The sequence below is a fragment of the Microcaecilia unicolor genome, chromosome 4, assembly GCF_901765095.1.
Source record: "Microcaecilia unicolor chromosome 4, aMicUni1.1, whole genome shotgun sequence".
Taxonomy (NCBI): domain Eukaryota; kingdom Metazoa; phylum Chordata; class Amphibia; order Gymnophiona; family Siphonopidae; genus Microcaecilia; species Microcaecilia unicolor.
The window spans coordinates 42,952,695-42,971,887 of NC_044034.1; the positions used below are offsets into that span (position 1 = coordinate 42,952,695).

Here is a 19,193-nt window from a genome sequence, read left to right on the forward strand (position 1 = left end):
AGAACTGTAGGGAAAACATCAACGTTTGGTTGGGTTTTTTTTAATTCTCATTGCCAAAAAAGAAAGAGAGAGAGCCAGCAAATTCAACTCTCCAGCGGTCAATAAAGTTGCCCATATGTACATGTTATAGACTAGAGATACAGCAGTGTCAGGGGCAGAGAGGGATGAAAGTACCAAAGTAGACCAGTAGAATCCTATGTAATAATTCTCACCTCCAACGTTCTATGCTTGGGACCGTGACAGCTGATTCCAAGGCAAGGGGAGGAGTAGGGAAACGCACAGCGTGTTTCCCTACTCCTCCCCCTGCCTCAGAATCATCTGTCACCCCCCGTGCTACGGCACCCTCGACCCCCCCCCCCGGCCCGCCGAAAACCGCCCCCCCCCCCCCCCCCCCCCGCACTGCCGTTGGGGACTACCTATGCTGAAGGGGAACCCAAACCCCCGACAGCCGAAGTGCTGTAGTGCCCTTCGCGTTGCTTCCTCAATCATCTTCTCTGCAAGTTTCTCTGCGTGCGTCTGACGTCAGACGCACGCAGAGGAACTTCCAGAGAAGATGGTTGAGGAAACTACGCGGGCATAACAGCACTTCGGCTGTCGGGAGTTTGGGTCCCCCGTCAGCACAGGTAGTCTCCAACAGCGGCGGGGGGCGGTTTTCGCCGGCACGGGGGGATCGAGGGGGCTGTAGCGGTGGGGGGGGGGGGCGGAGAAATTGTCTGCCTAGGGCCCGTTTCCTTGCCTTCAGAAACGAGCCTTTTTTACTAGTCATTTTATAAATCTTCATGTGTAAAGCCTGTTTAAATGCTGAAAATTATACAGTCGTACATGTAGGAGTACTGACAAGGTGGCACATAGAAACTGCAGAAGGTTCTTCATATGTGAAGGATTAGGAAGCATGAACTTTCAGAGAGACCTCAAAAGGTGACCTCAGCTATCTATTACTGGTAAGTAACTGTTTTATAAAAATTGTGATTAATAATAATCCTAGAGAGAGTTCCCATCCTTACTCATGATATTTAAGCTATTTTATTGTACATCTAGTAGACGTAATTCATTTGCGAAGACTGTATTGTATATACAGTGTAAATGCTTAACGCTTATTTGCTTACGTTCAAAGATTTCTTTTTTCCGTCTTTCTTTCAGGAGGGAATCACAAAGGGAGGTTTGCCCTTGACTTGGTGCAGAACGAATGGAAAGTTTACGTAAAGAGACCTCTAGATCGGGAAGAGCAGGATATTTACTTTCTAAACATTACCGCAACTGATGGACTTTTTGTAACACAGACAGTTGTGGAAGTGTCCGTCATTGACGTTAATGATAACAGCCCCATCTGTGATCAGGTTAGTTGGCAGATCCAAATTGTTTCTATAATAATGCTGTACAGGTGTTAAAGCATTTATTGTTCGGCATTCCTACTTCTTCCCCTGTTTATTTACCCCCTTGTTATTTAAACTCTGTGGTCAGCATGGTCTTAAAATACTGGCCAAAGCATGTAAAGTTATATGCACATATTCAGCACTGGATTGCACCTGGATACTGTCACTTGAGGGTCCTTTTACCCAGTGCATTTTTTTCTAGCAGAAAAGGTGCGGGTACTCAAATGGCAGGCCACCCTTCAGGAATGGGGTGATCACTGAGAGACCCACCCCACAGTAGCCAGGCCCCCTGCAACCAGTCATGGAATGTATGACAAGGCAGAATTGGTGTGTAGAACCTGAGCTCTTTCATTAAAACTTGGGGACCATGGGTCAATTTTAACAGACAATGGAAAAGGTGCCGGTACTCAGTACTCCCTCAAAAAAAGCTGTGGTAAAAAGGTCCCTGTGGTAGCAGCAGGGGCCATTTTTCCCACATGCCAGGGCCCTTTTTACTGCAGTGCATAAAAAGCCCCCCCCAAAAAATAATTTAGCGCCAAGATTATTCTTACCGCATGGCCATATGGGGAGAGCACTTAATACCACCCACTGAGGTAGCGGTAGGGGCTCCCGCAGTAACCAAGCAGCTTTCGGCGCTGCCGGATCACCGCCGGGTTAGCACCACACTATAAATTTGGAAATATTTTCTGGCATGCGCTCAAGCCAGAGCTACCGCCGGTGGCCATGTTGGGCTGTCTGTAGTTCCGTGTTGCCATGTGGTAACCCTTTCGTGAAAGGGTCCCTCAGTGTTGGGTATGATTTCAAATCAAGTAAATTGAAATGGCAATTTAGAATCAACCTTTTACCTTGATCTTGATTATAGATTTGAAATCACATATTCAAATTATTTTTGTATGTTTTTTGGTTACTAAATCAAAAATTATTTGCTGATGGATGTTGATTTAATCTTAGGATTCATGGATTTATTACTGTCGTGGTCAATAACACTGGCAAGGTCTAAATTCGAGCCTAAACTACCCAAGTTCATAAACACTATGTATTAATTCTTACCATATGTGGACTTGTAATTCTCACGTCCATGCTTATCAATATTGACAGATTAGTCTATAATCTTATAAATCTATAATCTTATAAATGCTATAAACTTATAGCAGCAGCTTCAGAGAGCATTTTCCATCTCACAGATAGGCTGCAGAGAATACCTTCTCCTGCTTTAGACTTAGCCTGGCCTCAGAATGACATCCTATAGTATATCTCCTATCACCTTCTCCCACTACTCCAACCAGAGTTACACCTAATCACACTGACCACCCTTCAACATCTTCTGTCCTTCTGTGACTGTTCTCTTGTGCTTGACTGCTTAAATATTTTAAATTTAAATGCTTTACTTTTTGTCTATTAGATTGTAAGCTCTTTGAGCAGGGACTGTCTTTCTTCTGTGTTTGTACAGCGCTGCGTACACTTTGTAGCGCTCTAGAAATGTTAAATAGTAGTAGTAGTAATCCTGTCCCATGACAATTACATTTAATAGTAGTACCTTGCTCTGCCAATTTTTGATTTGAAATCATTTCTTGACTGATTTCAATTTGAAATCACAACTGGCTTAGTGATTTTGATTTCAAATTCATTTCAGTGTGGAATAAAGCATTTAGACTTAAATGTTACATGGAGGGGAAGTTTTGATATGATGTCTAGTCGGACTTCAGACGTTTTGCACTAAACATCCTAAATCTGAATAGGAAATATGGCCTTATTTGTTCTAAAAACAGGTCCTGTTTTTGTTTTGTTCCATTATGGCTGTAAAACATCCAAGTGTTAGGAACGCCTGAAGCCCGCCCCCGACACACCCCCTTGTGATTTGGACACACTGCAGGTGAATTGCATAGATAAACGTCTGCAAAATAGGTTTTGAATATACCAAGTTGGACATTTTGAGAAGAAATTCGTCCAAATGCTGCTTTATGACACTTTTTGGACGTTTTTCTCTTTCGAAAATGAGCTCGTAGTAACCTATGGAACTTTGTAAGCCTAAGTGCTTTGAAAGTAAGCCCCTTATTGATTTAAAATCTTTGTCAAAATGATTTTACTCAACACTGCTCTCATTGAATATCTGGATATAAGTTGACCATATAAACTTATCTGGCTATGGTTAATACTCAGCGCCGATACCCGGATAGGTATCTGGGTAAGTTAGGACAGCTAGTTTGTCATCCTAACTTGCCTGGATGCCTATCCAGGTATTGGCGTTGAATACTGGCCGTACCCAGATCAGCTCTGGCTTTACCCCTGGAGCGGCCCTGTGCTATCTGGATAGCACCAGGATGGCAAGTAATATTTTTCAGCGGCATTATCCCGATAACTTCACTGAAAATCAGTGCTGCGTACGTCTAGTAGCGCTATAGACTACTACTACTTATCATTTCTGTAGTGCTACTAGACATATGCAGCGCTATAGAAATGATAGCTAGTAGTAGTATTAGTAGTACTTATCCAGCTATAATCCGCTGATACTCAAATAAGTTAACACCTTATTTGTTAAACTTTGTGAGATTCCCATGTTCCTCTTTATTGGAGAGAGGCATTCTTTCTATAAACTCAGTTTAGACAAATGGTGAATATGGAGGTCATTTACAGATATTAGTCTCAATTCTGTAAATAGCACCCAAAAGTGGGCACCAAAAAAAAAAGCACACTAAGCGCTATTCTAGAATTGATACTCCAAGTTGGGTGCCATTTATAGAATAACGCTTAATACTGGGATCTGGCTCAAGGATTTCACCAGCTAAACCCTGGTGTAAATCCCTGCACCTAAATTAGGCGTGGATCCCCCAAATTCTAGAACACTTGCAAGCAAATCCTAGAATCGTCCTTGACCTGCCCATGCCCTTCCCACGGCCACGCCCCCTTTTTGGATCCGCACGGGAAAATTTATGTTCACATCTTTGCTGAATAGTAACTATAAAGATGTGCGCGTAAATTCCCATTATTGCCAATTTTCTCCAATAATTGATAGCACCCAATTATTGGCGCTAAATGACTCATTAAGCAATTATTTATTTTTATTTATTTGTTACATTTGTATCCCACATTTCCCCACCTATTTGTAGGCTCAATGTGGCTTACATAGTACCGTTGAAGTGTTTGCAGACTCCGGTGTGAACAAATACAAAGTGATGTTGTGGTACGCAGTTTTGAGCGCTGTATATAGAGAGAATTAGGAGGATTATGTGGAAACTCAAACTAGTAGACTATACAATGAACCGGTTTATGGCAAAACCAGTGGAATGCTTATCAGTAAAGGATCGCTCAGGTTCCAGCACTGCTTTAATGCTCAGTAGCATTTCTAAGAAGAGAACAGTTCAGAGAGTAGATAACGGTAGAGATAATGTCACCATCACCATCCCTTTCCATGTGTTAACAGGATGGTTTCAGAGCTTTGTTTTATGCTGGAAAAATATATACCCACTGGGAAGTCATAGTAATCTTCAGAGGTGAGATTTACTTAAACTGCTTACCTTGGTGTGTAAAGCAGGCACCTTTATGGTCCCAAAAATTCATGTCTAACATTGGGACCCTTTTACAAAGGTGCGTAAGGGGCCTACATGTGCCCAGCCTGTCCCAAATCGGCATTACCGCCCAGCTACCGTGTGCCCCTACTACTACTACTTAACATTTCTAGAGCGCTACTAGGGTTACGCAGCGCTGTACAAAATAAACAAAGAAGGACAGTCCCTGCTCAAAGGAGCTTACAATCTAAAGAACGAAATGTCAAGTTGGGCAGTCTAGATTTCCTGGGTAGAGGTGTAGAGGTTAGGTGCCGAAGGCGACGTTGAAGAGGTGGGCTTTAAGCAGAAATTTGAAGATGGGCAGGGAGGGGGCCTGGCATATGGGCTCGGGGAGTTTGTTCCACGCGTGGGGTGAGGCGAGGCAGAAAGGGCGGAGCCTGGAGTTGGCAGTGGTGGAGAAGGGTACTGAAAGGAGGGATTTGTCTTGAGAGCGGAGGTTACGGATAGGAACGTAAGGGGAGATGAGGGTTGAGAGGTAAGGAGGGGCTGCAGATCGAGTACATTTGTAGGTTAGTAGCAGAAGCTTGAATTGAATGCGGTATCTGATCGGAAGCCAATGAAGTGACTTGAGGAGAGGGGTGATATGAGTGTAGCGGTTCAGGCGGAAGATAAGACGTGCAGCAGAGTTCTGAACGGACTGAAGAGGGGATAGGTGGCTAAGTGGGAGACCAGTGAGGAGTAGGTTGCAGTAGTCAAGGCGAGAGTGGATGAGAGTTCGGGTGGTGTGCTCAGAGAGGAAAGGGCGGATTTTGCTAATGTTATAGAGGAAGAAGCGACAGGTCTTGGCTATCTGCTGGATATGCGCAGAGAAGGAGAGGGAGGAGTCGAAGATGACATCGAGGTTGCGGGCAGATGAGACGGGGACGATGAGGGTGTTATCAACCGAAATAGAGAGTGGAGGTAGAGGGGAAGTGGGTTTGGGTGGGAAGACAAGAAGTTCGGTCTTGGCCATGTTCAGTTTCAGGTGGCGGTTGGACATCCAGGCAGCAATGTCGGATAAGCAGGCCGATACTTCCCCGGGCAGTAATTCTGAATTTGTCGCATGTCGAAAACACAAATATTTTCTACCACAGGGCGCCTACCCAGTGGTAAACGGCAGTTGGCACGCTGCATGCTTACTGCCTGGGTAGCGTTTGAGACCTTACCACTAAGTCAATAGGTAGCAGTATAAGTCTCAGGCCGAAAATGGACGTTCGCTGGTTTTCATTTTACCACACGTCCGTTTTCCAGCCCATTAAAATAATCCCTTTTTTCCAGACGCTGTACAACAAGGGTCCAGCCTGCACCAAAAATGCGCGCCCACACTGCCACAGGTCAGTTTTTGGCACACCTTTCTAAAAGGACCCCATTGTGTCTATTGGCTTAATAAAGATAACGCAGTCTTGCAAAGAATCTACTTTACTCCATAACCAATATTTATATACTAGAGCTATTCATTACCTTTATCCCTGGGAAATGCATTTATATCTTTCTCAATATTCTTGTCTAAGGGTAAATAGTTCTCCATGGGAAGGCTCATTTTATGGTCCACTTGAAGGAAAGCAAATACGTACTTGTCGCTCAACAAGATATTTTTCCCACTGGTCATGAACAAGGGGAGCTGTTTCTGTTGCTTGTAAGAGTTTGCAAGTTCATTTTGAAAACTCCTCTCAAGTACATTTATATCCAGTGGGCAACCATTCCATATTTTATTTATACAATACCTCAATGCCATTTACTTTGAAAAGACATTATTAGCTCTTAATACAGATTTTTGTGTCTGGTTGGGTTTTATTGTAGATGTATCATAAGTACTGTAAAAAGCAAGTGACTGGGGGTATCAGATATAATAAAGCAGAGTGCTCATTGCTTTATTTGCAGTCTAGCTTGAGCAAAGTGCTCAAACTTTTAGAAACAAGAGATGTATGTAATTCTTTAATTTCTCACAGCAATAACATTTCTTTTATGGAGTTTTATGGTGCACCAATATTGAAAAAATAGATGCAGGCTCGATAATCATAATATTTTTCTCTACCAAGAACAGCCTGTATTCTAGTTATCCGCATGTTTATATTGACACATGAAAATAAATTTGCATTTTCTGGCTACATACAATTCTAATAGTAATACTAATTCCAGTATTTATATTCTGCATTTAACGTGGAAGTCCAATGTGAATTATAAAAAAAAAAAGACTTGTAATAACCAGGATGACATGTTGTATTATTCAGTAATTATTTAAACAGAATTGAGATATTTTTGAAATAGGTTTTCAACATACCGATAAGTGTGAAGTAGCTTAATGAGCTGAGGTCCTAGGGAACTGCGTTTGATTCCCATTGCATCTCCTTGTGACCCTGGGCAAATCACCTAACTCTCCATTGCCCCAGGTACAAAACTTAGATTTTGAGCCCACTAGGGACACAGAAAGCACCTGCATATAATGTGTGCAGTGCTGCGTACATCTAGTAACGCTATAGAAGTGATTAGTAGTAGATCATTTAATTAGATCGATTTCTTTCTTCTGCTGGTATTTCATTCGATATTAGAATTGCCTGATAAGTAAAGGTTGCCGTAAATTGAGATCTTATAAAGTAGACCTCTTACATTGGGTTAGGATTCAGTAGGTAGGTGCCAGTGTTTGATGGCACGTACTTTGCAGGCGTGTATTCATATGGGTGATATTTGGGTGGAGCATGGGCAGGACATACATTTACAGGCATACTTTAGAAAACACTATAATGTACCGGTAAGCTTTCACAAATTCGGTGTGTTCATTTACACCAGCTCTATATAAATGATTATGCCTAAGGTATAGGCATCTCTTTTTTTGACCTACTGTGCTAGTATTCTATAAAGAAAAGTAGGCACCCACAAGACATGTTTTGGTGAATAGGTACCTCTTTATAGAATTACGTTCTTCCTGTAATTTAACTACAAAAATTAATATGCAGTAAGAGCAAAGGCTGGGTACTTACTGCTGGGGTGGGGGGAGGCAGCATGGCCCCTGCAGTTACCACACAGAAATTGTTTACCACATGGTTAGTGTATTTTACAGTAGCACAAGTGTGCTGATCACGTTTTAACCACACAAGTGACCGCATATGGTAAAGTACTATGCAGTAGCTTAGTGTACAGATCAAACGCATTCTCCGCACATAATTCCCTGGATTCTATAAATTATAGAATAAGAACAGTTGCACGCACAACTTAATGTAATAATTGACTGTTAATTAGAGTTAACAGCCAATTATTGGCTTAAATTGGTGTTAATTGACACCAGGTGTTAGTCACTATTCCCTTACCCCCAAGTTCTATATATCACGCCTTAATTTCTGTGTGGAAATCCAAACGTATTCTACATCAATACACATAGCTTAATTGGTTAACTAGCTAATCAGCATTGTTAATTGTATGTTAACAAGCAATTATCAGAACTAATTGGTATTAATTATGATTTATGCGCACAACTTGCTAAGTGTATTCTGTAACGTGGTGCGCTCAAATTCCAAGTTGTATAATTGAAAAGGGGGCTTGGTTATGGGCATGGAATGAACGGGTCGTAGGCAGTAAAACATGGAGGGGCATAATCGAACGGGGTGCCCAAGTTGTCATGAGGGCGTCCTCACAGGACGGCCCCTTAAAGGGGCGGGGCGACCCGTATTATTGAAACAAGATGGGCATCCATCTTTCATTTCGATAATATGGTCAGGATCACCCAAATCATGAAATTTAGGTCGACCTTAGAGATGGTCGTTTTTGAGATGGTCGTCCCCGGTTTTCGGCGATAATGGAAACCGAGGACGCCCATCTCAAAAACCACCAAATCCAAGCTATTTGGTCATGGGAGGAGCCAGCATTCATATTGCACTGGTCCCCCTCACATGCCAGGACACCAACCGGACACCTTAGGGGGCACTGCAGTGGACGTCACAAATTGCTCCCAACCGCATAGCTCCCTTACCTTGTGTGCTGAGCCCTCCAACCCCCCCCCCCCCAAACCCACTCCCCACAACTGTACACCACTACCATAGCTCTAAGGGGTGAAGGGGGGCACCTACATGTGGGTACAGTGGGTTTTTGGGGGGTTTGAAGGGCTCAACGTTTACCACCACAAGTGTAACAGGTAGGGGGGGATGGGCCTGGGTCCGCCTGCCTGAAGTGCACTGCACCCAATAAAAACTGCTCCAGGGACCTGCATACTGCTGTGATGGAGCTGGGTATGACATTTGAGGCTGGCATAGAGGCTGGAAAAAATGTTTTTAATTTTTTTTTTAGGGTGGGAGGGGGTTGGTGACCACTGGGGGAGTAAAGGGAGGTTATCCCCGATTCCCTCTGGTGGTCATCACTTCGGGCACCTTTTCGATACTTGGTCGTGAAAAAAAATGGACCAAGTAAAGTCAGCCAAATACTGATCAGGGACGCCCTTCTTTTTTCCATTATCGGCCGAGGACGCCTATCTCTAAATCACGCCCCAGTCCCACCTTTGGTACGGTGCCGACATGCCCCCGTGAATTTTGGTCATCCCCACGACGGAAAGCAGTTGAATGCAACCAAATTTGGTTGCGTAGAGAGACACTTGGTGTATTCTATATACCGTGTGGAAATTTAAGCATATTCTATAAAATTTAGGTGTACTTCAGAGACTATGCCTAGCCGTATTTGTTTACCGCACAGATGTTTCAGGCGCCATATACGAATCTAGCCCTTAGGCAGTATTCTAGAAGTTGAGCACACTGATTCCAACGTGCGTAATGTCCAGGGGACGTGGTTATAGAAGGGCATGAGTGAGCCAGGGTCATACATATGCGCACAGGTTATAGATTGCTAGGAGTTATGTGCCTAATGCCAACAGTTAGCTGTGAGCACTTACACCATTCTTTGACTGGTGTAAGTACTTGCACCTAAAGTTAGCCGTGAAACTGCAGACTTATTCTAGCAAATTAAGCACAGAACTTCCGTTATAGAATTCACACTTAGGGCCCTGTTTACTAAGCTGCGCTGTAGGCGTGCAAACATTTTGGTGCACACTAAAAATAGCCCACATACAGCGCGGCTTAGTGCACATTGTCTTGGTGGCTAAATTTTGGCATGCTTTCTTGAATCCACCCTAATATGGCATGTAGTTAGCATGCACTGTTGTGTTAGCGCAATAACAGTTACCAGTAGTTGCATAGGGGTGAATTCTATGTATGGTGTCAAATATAACGCTATGCTATAAGCCATGCTTAAAGTTAGGTGCGGTTTACAGAATAACACAACACCCGTGACTCACACCTAACTTTAGGTGCAGCCATTTGCACCAACTGAAATGTGGTACAAATGCATGCACCTAAATTGGGCACATATCTCCTGTATTCTGTAACAACGCACGTAAATGCTAGGAACTCCCAATTTCTGCACCCCCTTTTTTTTTTACTCGCACATAAAATTTAGGCACCCATCCCATACCTAAATATACGCGCATAAATTCAGATTAAATCTAAATATTGACAATCATTGCTCATTAAAAAGCCATTTATTGACACTAATTAGTTTATTATTCAGTTAAATTACATGTACCCAAATTTGCGTGCACAATTTTTGGCAACTTTTATAGAATTAGGGGGTTAGTGCAGTTTAGCAACCAGGCCCCCAAAGTCTCAGAGGAATATCGTGGAATGATTTTCTTCACTCAGTGGTCCTTTTACTAAACTGTGGTAAAAAGGGCCCTGCGGTAGCGGCAGGGGCCATTTTTCCCAAGCACCGGGGCCCTCTTTTCCGCAGCTGGTAAAAGTCCCCCCAAAAATGGCCACACGGTGAGAGAATACTTACCATGTGACTATGTGGTGGAGAGTCCTTACCGCCACCCATTGAGGTGGTAATAAGGGCTCCCGCACTAACCCGACAGTAAGCAGATAGTGAGCAGCGATGCCCAGTTACCACTGGGTTGTCGCCATGCAAGCCATTTCTGGAGGATTTCTTTTTCCCTTGGATTCGGCGCGTGCTCGGTGCGGGCTTACCACCGGTGGCCGTGTTGGGCTGGCGGTAGTCCCAGAACAGCAAGTGGTAAGCCCACGTTGGGCTTACCGCCGCTCTGTAAAAGGGCCCCTCAATCTGTATCTTAAAAATTACAGCATTTAATACTCCACGTGTGGGTCCACTGTGGCACAGAATTACATGGGGGTGTAGTATATATATCTGAAAGTTAAGCAGAAAATCAAATTTGTGGTTCCTAGATGCATCTTTTTTTGTAATTAAATATAAAACAATGTTGCGTGCCTCATGGCTGAAGATTCCAGAGCTAGGTTGCTCAACTGTTTAACCCAGTTAAAATGTATAAAGTGCATGGATGGAAGTCTGAGTCACCTATGGTTAGTGCAAATGTTAGTTAAATGTCTTTGCCAGTGTTGTTTCTTCTCTGTCCTCTAGTAAATTAACAGCATAGCGTTTCCCATTATTCTACATTATAATTTATATATTCATAAAGAGATTCTAAGGGCCTGATATATGAAAGGGTTTTTTTCCATCTGTGTTTGGGAAAAATACTCGGTACATATTCCCTTTACTGAAAATAATAAAAGGTAATCAAGCAAATCTGCCAATTATTCGTAGATTTTAAAGTAAAATAACCATTACTGACAGTCTAATGTTGTATCATCTGGCTTTCTTCCTAGGTTTCATACACAGCTTCATTCCCAGAGGATATTTCAGTCAACAGAGCCATTCTTAAGATTGGTGCTAGAGATGCAGATATTGGGACCAATGCTCAAATTCAGTATTCATTACATGGACTAGGAGCAGATCATTTCTTTGTTGATTCTGAAAGTGGTAATGTGGCTTACTATACACTATGGATGCTTATCGGTATTGCATTGGTTTATGCTATTAATATGCATATAATTCACAGGAAAATGTAAATTACTCTTTGGTATCACAATTCAATTGTCAGTGGTTAAAGGGATTCATTCTTGATTAGTTGCTTCAGTGTCCTTTAAGAAGCTTATTGATTTATTCTGGACTTAAACCCGAGTAGTTTGTAAGCATTCTAAGCCACAGCCCAGCTGGAAAACCTGTATCTGTTTTCCTGAACAGATTAGCAACAGAGGACAGCTGGTAAGGACAATGAAGACCTTAAGGCCCATATAGCCAGCTCAGTTTACTTCCTTTTGCAATGCCAGAGACCCATGCTGATTTCTGGCTTTCACTTCACAAGTAAGGATTCTCTGTGCTACCTCAGGCCTCACTGAATTCTGTAACTACCATCTCCCCGAAAGAGAATTCCATGCATCTACCACCCTTGTCATGAAGAAGTATTTTCTAGTGTTGTACTTAGTCTACCCACTTGAGCATCATACCATGATTCTAGAACTTAGGGGGTCTTTTACTAAGGCGTGCTAACGTTTTTAGCGTGCACTAACAATAGGCGCACGTTAAATGCTAGAGACGCCCATAGGAATACATTGGCGTTTACCACGCACCTATTTTTAGCGTGCGCTAAAAACACTAGCGTGCCTTAGTAAAAGACCCCCCAGTATGTTATTTGTTTCCCATTCATTCTTTCTGCCTTATTTTTAATTTCTAATTTCCCTCTACTTTTTATTTCAGTACTAAAAATTGCATAATATTTTATAGCAAATATTCACTGTAAAATAGTAGTTCCTGGTTGGGCCATAAAGTAGGAATACACCTAAATTGAAAAGAAACACATTTACAGATATTACTTATCAGTAACATCTTCTACTACTGAGAAGATCTCCTTCACTTTTCAATTTAAATACTAATGATCTCCCCATTATGCAATCCAGAAAATTCACATATGCAGATTACATATGTCTTGGCTTGCAGGCACATGGCATCTCAGACTTGGATGATGGTCTCAATGCTGATGAGTCAGACTTGATGATTTACTCCAAGTACTGGTTGTCATGACTCGGGGTGACCCCTTGGTCCGCAGCTCAGTTGATGCTACCTAGCCAACCCGAGGGCTGGCTAGTCTCCAACTGCCGGCGGGCAAGACTCCTGGGCAAGGCTAAACTGAAGACTAGGCTAGAAATTGAAGTCAGGGCTGGAGCTGGAAGACAGGGCTGGACCAAGGCAGGAAACAGGGCAGGAACAAGGCTGGAACACAGAGCAGGGCTAGAACAAGACAAGGGCAGGAACAGAAGACAAACCGGAGCAAGGCTGCAGGACACAGACACCTCTAGGAGACCTGTTGGAAAGGCGCTGGCTAGAAGTCAGGAACTTCCTTATATACTTCCAGAGAAGAAGTGATGACATCAGGCAGCACTATCTTGCAAGGTTGCAAAGGAAGAGCGATGTTTCCAGGAAGTAAACAGATCCTTCTTTGCACAGAATGCTGCTGGCGACCACAGAGAACAGGTGATTGGTGTGACAGTACCTACTACCTGAAGCCCCCCTCCCCGCACTCATGAGTTTGGGTTTAAACGAATAAAAATGATGACTACGTCTAATAAGTGCAAGGAGCTGAACACAGATAGTAGGTATTATCATCCTTATCCTTCGGACATCTGAAGGCTTGAAGTTGTGTGTCCCAAACAAGGTCTGCATCCTTGACCGTTTGGGGTCTGGAGTACTTTCTGGAGGTGCAGTGGTCTGGGAGACAGCAAGAAACTTTGCAAGGTCCAAATTGGGTCAGGAGTCCAAGGTGGAAGACTTGCTCTGGGGCGAATCCATCTTAGGCAGGCTTAGCTGAGGTTGAACAGATGTTAAGCAAGCCTGAGTACAGCTTGGACCTCAGACTAGAATGTCTCCAGAGCGCCAGTCAATATGAGGTTCATGTTTCTGCAACCATGGAATCCTCAAAATGGCCTGATGGGTAGATCAAGGGAGTACATGAAGCTGTATCGTCTCTTGATGCTTAGAACCCACCTGAAGGGAAATAGGTTGTGTAATAGATCTGAGATGCCCTGGCAGTGGGTCTCCATAGACTAAGGAGATGCAAAGGGGTTCTCTGGGGTTTCACAGAAATGTCATACTGGCATATCAGCTGTTCATCCTCAAAGTTCCCGGCTGCGCTGGAATCAAGGAGAGCTTGGGCTGGCTAGGCCCTGACTGGTGGCAGGCGAGACACCTGGGCAAAGCTAGACTGCAGACAAGGCTGGAGCTGGGAGATTGGGCTGGAATGTGAAGTCAGGGCCGGAACAAGGCTGGAACACATAGCAGGGCTAGAACCAGTGAAGTAGCCTGGGCCCCTCCAAATTTCCTGTGGCCCCTGGTTTTGCTGGCAGGGGTCCCAAGCCTCTGCTAGCTGAAGTGTTGTCCAGCGCCGGTCTCCGGCGCCACTGCATTACCTACCCTGCTCTGTCTTCGCCTCACGTCCAGCATGCTCAATTTCACTAAAAGGAACATGCAGGACATGAGGGGAAGACAGAGCAGGGCAAGCAACACAGTGGCGCCAGAGACCGGCGCTGGATAACGCTTCAACTGGCGGAGGTTGGGGACTCCTGCCAGCCAAGGTATTTGCTGCAGCAGGGGGTTGGTGGGGGTGGCAACAGGGCGGCAGACCAAAATGTGCCCCCCCACCTCGAGCTCTGGCGGCTTCCCACCGCGAGGTCTGGCTACGCCCCTGCTAGAACAAGACAAGGGCAGGAACAGGAGACAAACCTAGAACAAGGCTGCAACACACACTAGGAGACCTGTTGCAAAGGCACTGGACAGCAGTCAGAAACTTCTTTATATACTTCCAGACAGGAAGTGCTTAAATTAGCCAGCGCCCTCTTTTAGGCCTATAAAGGAAGTGCTGGGTTTCCAGGAAGTAAACAGATCCTTCTTGGCACAGAATGCTGCTGGAGACCACAGAGAATAGGTGAGGGGTGTGACACTGGTAAAACAGTATAGTTGTGAGCTGATTTTCGAAAGAGAAGGACGCCCATCTTTCGACATAAATCGGAAGATGGGTGTCCTTCTCACAGGGTCATCCAAATCGGTATAATCGAAAGCCAATTTTGGGCATGCCTAAAACTAGGACGTCCTCGACCCATAATCAGAAGAAACAAGGACATCCCTGACGAACACTTGGACGACTTTACCTGGTCGTGTTTTTCTTACAACCAAGGCACAAAAAGGTGCCCAAAATGACCAGATGACCACCGAAGAGAATCGGGGATGACCTCCCCTTACTCCCCCAGTGGTCAGTAACCCCCTCCCACCCTCAAAAAACATCTTTAAAAATATTTTGTGCCAGCCTCAAATGTCATACTCAGGTCCATGACAGCAGTATGCAGGTACCTGGAGCAGTTTTAGTGGGTGCAGTGTTCTTTAGGCAGGCGAACCCAGGCCCATCCTCCTCCCTACCTGTTACATTTGTGGAGGAAACAGCAAGCCCTCCAAAACCCACCACAAACCCACTGTACCCACATCTAGGTGCCCCCCTTCATCCGAAAGGGCTATGGTAGTGCTGCACAGTTGTGGGTAGTGGATTTTAGGGGGATTTGGGGGGCTCAGCACACAAGGTAAGGGAGCTATGTACCTGGGAGCAATTTATGAAATCCACTGCACCCCTAGGGTGCCCGGTTGGTGTCCTGGCATGTCAGGGGGACCAGTGCACTAGAAATGCTGGCTCCTCCCACGAACAAATGGCTTGCATTTGGTCATTTCTGAGATGGACGTCCTTGGTTTCCATTATCGCCGAAAATCAGAAATGAGTGTAGGGACAACCAAATTTCAGGATTTGGGTGTCCCTGACCATATTATCCAAACAAAAGATGGACGTCCATCTTGTTTCGAAAATATGGGTTTCCCCGCCCCTGGATGGGGACATTTTGTGAGGACGTCCAAATTGAAACAAGGATGTCCCTTTCGATTATGCCCCTCTTGGTGTTCTATCAACATCATGCAAATGCAGCAAAAGAACTTTTTTTCTTCTTGGTCAAAGTTGCTACATGAATGGAATTCAGTGTACCTTGGGGTCACTAGACATCACCCTAATTTAAAAAAAAAAAACGGTTATTGAAGTTGGCAGTTAAACTAAACTCACATAACCTGACCTCAAAGTTGGCTGGAAGAAACTGGAGCTCATTCAAGCAATCTTACTCAATGATGGAGCACTGTGCACTAGTCTGGGCCCAATCTGCACAAGTACATTTGGTAGACATACAGATAAATTCCACAATGCCAGTCATTAGCGGTACTGTGTGACCTATCAATACCCAGTAACTACCAGTGTCGGATAATATCGCCCCACCAGACCTTCATTGTTGGTGTATCACAGTAAGTTTACTTGCTTGGAACCAAGATATCCCACATGCAACTCTTACAAGATCTGACAAGCCAACAACTTGATTTCAACGAGTAGAAGAGTGGGGCTTCATAGTTGATCTGTACTGCCCATGTGGCGCTAATCAGACATTGGAACACATTGTCAACACATGCCCACTTACCCATCTACCTGGTGGTCTTGAAGCTTTGCACTCCACATCTGACTCCACTATTGACTGGCTTAATTGAGTGACAAGCATACCCTAAAAAGAAGAAAGTCTTCATAAGTTACCTCCTAAATGCCTAATAATCTAAATGCATGAGCCCCCCAGAACCCACAGTCTTCCACTCTGTGCTTTCGAAGGTTCACCCTCACTGAAGCAGGTCCTAATTGCTATTGAAATCCTCCAGAAGCCCTACTGGGTAGGCTGATGCACACAGCTAGACTTCCATCCCCTAGTTTGCTATAGCGGTTAATCCTCCCTGTTGAGCCCTTCGGACTCTTCCTCAAATCTACCCCACCCCCACCAAGAAATACAGAAGAAGAAAACTGTGCTTTATATACCTATTACACTATCAGTTCATGCCAGGCCCAATATTCCGAATGCCCATTAGATTCCTTGTATTGTATGTTATGCAGTCTTTAAATTTAAATTGTAAACCGTTTTGTTTGACTACAACAGAAATGGTATATCAAATGTAATAAACGATACCAACATCCTTTCCACACTATGGTCATGCCTCATCAGCTCTTATCACATTAAAGCAAAGAGCATCAGGAAAGTGTGCCAAGAAATGCTGGCTTGCACCATTGCTGCCCAACTGGGATTAGAGAAAATGCTACACATTATGGCCTACTAGAGGGTAGGTGAATCTAGGGCAACCCAGGCCAGGGCAGAGTTGCTCTGTCATAAGTGATATCCACATACTCTGGCACAAGAGCCAGAGTAAATCACTTGAGAGCTGTTCATACATTCTTCCTTTTAGCACATTATGGGGTGAATTCTATATATGGTGCCGAAAAAGCGCTATTCTAACAAGCAGTGCTTAAAGTTAGCTTGTAGAATAGCGCTTATGCCCGGGACTCGTGCCTAACTTTAGGTGCCACCGTTTGCACCAACTGAAATGTGGTGTACATGCACGTTCCTAAATTGGGTGCATATCCCCGTATTCCCAAACCTGATCCTGGAGGCACCCCAGCCAGTCAAGTTTTCAAGATATCCACAATGGATATTCATGAGAGAGATTTGCATGCAGTGAAGACAGTGCTTGCAAATCTCTCTCATGAATATTCATTGTGGATATTCTAAAAGCCTGACTGAATGAGGTGCCTCTAGGACCAGGTTTGGGAACAGTGGTGTAGCTAGGTGGGATGCCTGAAGAATGACTGCTCCCCCAAACGGACTTCAGATGGCATCGGCGCCTATTTTTCAGGTGGTCTGTTTGCACCTATGCAGTGTGTGCCTCTCCGCTCCCACTGGCGTCACAACCTGGCTATGCTTCTATTTGGGAACCACTGCTGCATTCTATAACAAGATGCATAAATGCTAGGGATGCCCCATTCCACCCGTGACCCTTCCATTTCCGTGCCCCCCCCCCCTTTTATTTTTTACTTGCGCATAAAAGTTAGGCATGTAAGTTCTAATTCAACCTAATTAGTATCAATAATTGCTTGTTAGAAAGCCAATTATTGGCACTAGTTAGCTTGTTAGTCAATTAAATTGCACGCACCCAAATTTATGCTTGCAGTTTTTGCCAACTTTTATAGAATTAAGGGATAGACATAAACATGACGCCTACTGGTAGTATTCAAGACTACTGCTAGGGTTCGACAGTGCCATTTTGAAAGAAGTCACTAGTGAGGGCTGTAGCGACTGGAGATCACTCCTGCCTTCTTCACTAAAAACCAGGGATTTACTGTAAGATAGGATCTGGGGGCCTGCAGGAGAATTTGAAGGGGGCTTGGAGGATTTGGATGGGAAGGGGACTATGGCATGTGGGGGATTGGCCACTAGGGGGGGCCATAGGTTTTGTGGGGCTGATAGCCTGCTTGGGGGCTTGCTGGGGGGAGAGGCCATGTGGCTTTCTGTGCGGGGGAGGGGAGCACTCCAGTCACCGGATACTGACTTGTTTAAGAGACGGCCTGGTAGCATCGGGCTGTGGCTTGGCGGCTCAATACTCCTGGGCAGTATAATAACCCCAGCAAACCGCAATATCGTATTTACACAGTAATGAGCTGCTCTACATGCATATATATGGTTTGCATCTCGTTAATATCTAATTCGGGGTCACCTATTTATCACTGAGCCCTTTAACATTCATTAAAGGGCAAATAATGCCAGTTAGTACCCTAGTACAGCTTGATAACTTCCCCCTTAAATGTATGTATAATATGAGACGTTCTACTATGACTGGGCTTTAAGGAGGTGATTTTATAAAGCATTTTCTGTGTGTCTAGCATATTTTACATGTAGGAAATAGCTCTTATATATATATTTTCCTATGTGCAATTGTATAACAGGTAACGACACAGCAAGATAGCATCTACTTTTATGCAGTCTGCACATGGGCATTCCCAGGGGCTTAGTTTGGCAGGAGTGGGGCCGAGCAATGTATGCTTGTGTTTTGTACACTCAGAGAACATATGCAGGCATTTACACGTTTGGAGCAGGTGTAAATCCGCGTGAGATCTTTTCTGTGCTACTAGGGTTTATTATGCGAGCCTGGGGTCTCTCTCTCTCTCTCTCTCCTGCTTCTGACGGGACCCGGGTGATCGCGTCCCGACAGGAGCAGGAGGGAGAAAACTCCGGCATCGGGCCCCACTTGGAGGCTGGGGAGGACCCGGAGCTTTATCCAGCACTGCTCTTCTGCCCATTGCTGAGCGGCTGCTTTTCCTCTCAGGCGTGCATGCTCAGTTTTGAAACTGAGCATGCCCTGAGAGGAGAAGCAGCTGCAGGGGCAGGTAGTCGGCACTGGAGGAAGAAGATGTCTCCTGCTGGCGGGGCCTGGGATCCCTGCCAGTCAAGATATTTCAGCAGTGGCAGCGATGGGGGGGAGGCAGTGACGGTTTTGGAGG

The 19,193-nt window shown here is 44.5% G+C and overlaps 1 protein-coding gene across 1 annotated transcript in view; it reads left to right on the plus strand.

Annotated features, from left to right (window-relative positions):
* Window positions 1–19,193, plus strand: part of FAT3 (FAT atypical cadherin 3) — a 739,365-nt gene that overhangs the window by 565,237 nt on the left and 154,935 nt on the right. The window contains 2 exon segments of the mRNA XM_030200168.1: window positions 1,141–1,337; window positions 11,575–11,728. Coding sequence (XP_030056028.1) covers window positions 1,141–1,337; window positions 11,575–11,728 — 351 coding nt within the window.